The sequence below is a fragment of the Hyalella azteca genome, unplaced genomic scaffold, assembly GCF_000764305.2.
Source record: "Hyalella azteca isolate HAZT.00-mixed unplaced genomic scaffold, Hazt_2.0.2 contig12225, whole genome shotgun sequence".
Taxonomy (NCBI): domain Eukaryota; kingdom Metazoa; phylum Arthropoda; class Malacostraca; order Amphipoda; family Hyalellidae; genus Hyalella; species Hyalella azteca.
Genome location: NW_025942188.1, coordinates 13,569 through 15,730, shown reverse-complemented (window position 1 = coordinate 15,730; position 2,162 = coordinate 13,569). Strand labels below are relative to the sequence as shown.

At 38.2% G+C, this 2,162-nt stretch overlaps 1 protein-coding gene across 1 annotated transcript; it reads right to left on the bottom strand.

Annotated features, from left to right (window-relative positions):
* Positions 1–431: 431 nt before the first annotated feature.
* On the bottom strand, positions 432–1,726 carry LOC108675209 (cytochrome c; the record flags this gene model as incomplete). The annotated part of the gene is given in 2 exon segments (XM_018163198.2): positions 432–729; positions 1,644–1,726. A coding segment is annotated over 1 exon segment (290 nt), but the record flags the coding sequence as incomplete, so codon positions are not given.
* Positions 1,727–2,162: the final 436 nt, after the last annotated feature.

The following is a 2,162-nucleotide window of genomic DNA, read 5'->3' as shown; positions in this document are numbered from 1 at the left end:
AGTAAATGGAATGATATGGGAATGGGATAAATACAAGGAATTGACAAATACTAAGCCGTATTGCCGGTGTAACGCAGAACATTCAAATAAATTACTTCACTGGTAACTATTTACATCGCCTGAATTGCAACCGAGATTAGATTAAATTAAAACTTAGAACAGTTCAAATGAAAACAAGTAACATTAGTGCAAATGTTACTTGTTGTTATTACTTATGTTACTTATTAGTGCAAATGTTACTAGTGCAACACAAGAAAACCATAATATAACACGGCTCATGTGTTTTTATGACACAAGGTCAGAATGAACTCATCCCTCCCAGACTTCAGCCCTTGTGTATGTTCAAAAAAGAATTCTTGTACTAGCCCCATTCACTACAAATTGTACATTTCAATTTAAAAATGCATTACTTAGTGGCTGACATCAAGTAAGCTATGAGATCAGCTCTCTCGGACTGCTTCTTGAGTCCAGCGAAGACCATTTTGGTGCCAGGGATGTACTTCTTGGGGTTGGTGAGGTACTCATCCAGGGTGTCAGGTCCCCAGGTGATGCCTTTTGACTTGTTGGCATCAGTGTAGGTAAAGCCAGGGGCCTGGCCTGTTTTGCGGCCGATGAGTCCATTCAGGTTGGGCCCCACCTTGTGCTTGCCTCCAGCCTCGACAGTGTGGCACTGCGCACACTTCGTCACGAAGATTTTCTTGCCCTTTTCTACGTCACCCATTTCGTTACCTGAGAGGAAAAGAAGTCTTTAACGTAACTTCTTGATCAGCGATCAAATAATAAAGTAGTACACATTATGGCTTATGTATGTCGTGCCGTAATCGCGGAATTGCCGATTCTATGGAACCGGCAGCCAGCTTGCCGAATCAGTAGAATCGGCATTTCGTTGCTGACTCAGAAAATCGGACGTTAGAGTCATGAATCATAAATAGAACTTAACATAGATAATCAGTTAGAACATGAATCATAGAGTTAGAACATAAAAAAAAAGAAAATTTACGATCAATATCAATCAACGCCGTAAAATGATAAAGTTGGTCGTAAGTCGTAAGTTCAGCCGTTGAGAGTGCACCGACAGGACCAGAATACTTAAGATTAGAATCCACATTTTAGGGTGAAAATATGTTACGTCGTAAATGAGAATGTACCTATGCAGATGACAGATGTATACGTGTGTGCTTGAGTTTGAGGCATTAAATTGTTTCATAAGAAATTTGATGAGGGAAAATACTATTTCAACAGTCATTTCATTTTATTCGGCATCTAACTAGTCGAGACATATTTAACGTAAAGATACCAAATGCTCTCGATGGTGCAAACCATTGACCCCATTAAATTAAAGGCCCAATTGGCGCAAAGAACTACTTTCACATTAAAGTCTATTATACTGTTTATACATTATTCTATGTGCGGTATATATGTCTTCATATGTGTCTCACTTCCACTCAGATTGATTTGAGGCCTAATTTTCTACCCATAAGCAATATTTTAAGAGTTTCACAAGCATGCCGTCTTACCGGCGACTTGGCACTCAATCAAAAATAAAATTTCCAATAATATAACAAATATTTACTTCAACGTGATAAGTATTCCTTCGAGAAAAGCTGTCTCTCGTAATTCCTAGTATTGTATTATCACAGTACCGTTTATAGGAAGAAAGAAGACTTGAGAGATGACGATAGCGCACTACCACCTCGCACCAACGACTGCGTATGACTGACGTAAGAAGTGTCGAAAACTCGAATTGCCTCAGGCCCTCAGCAGATGGCACTGCAGCCACATATTGACCATGCCATTCACGAGGGTGAGAACAACATAATTCCTCGTAACTCATGCCAAGTAAATTTGTTACTTCGCATATAAATTTGACAATGGATAACTGGTATTACATATTTCTATCGTAGAACGTAATATCTTCTAAATTTTTCGTTTAAATCCTGACTCCTCCGTATTTAAATGAAAAGCCAGATTTCCTTTTCCTGCATTAAATTTGATTCCAGGCCGAGCTTGACCGCATCGCTTTTCTTAAAGTATCTTTTTAATAAATTTTCATAGTTGGCTTTTCATTCAAAAATTTTTAAAATCGAATCCTATCTTTGCCAAATTATGAACAAAGCTATTTATTGACAAAACGCTCCCGAAAGATTCGTCAAAAAATTTTG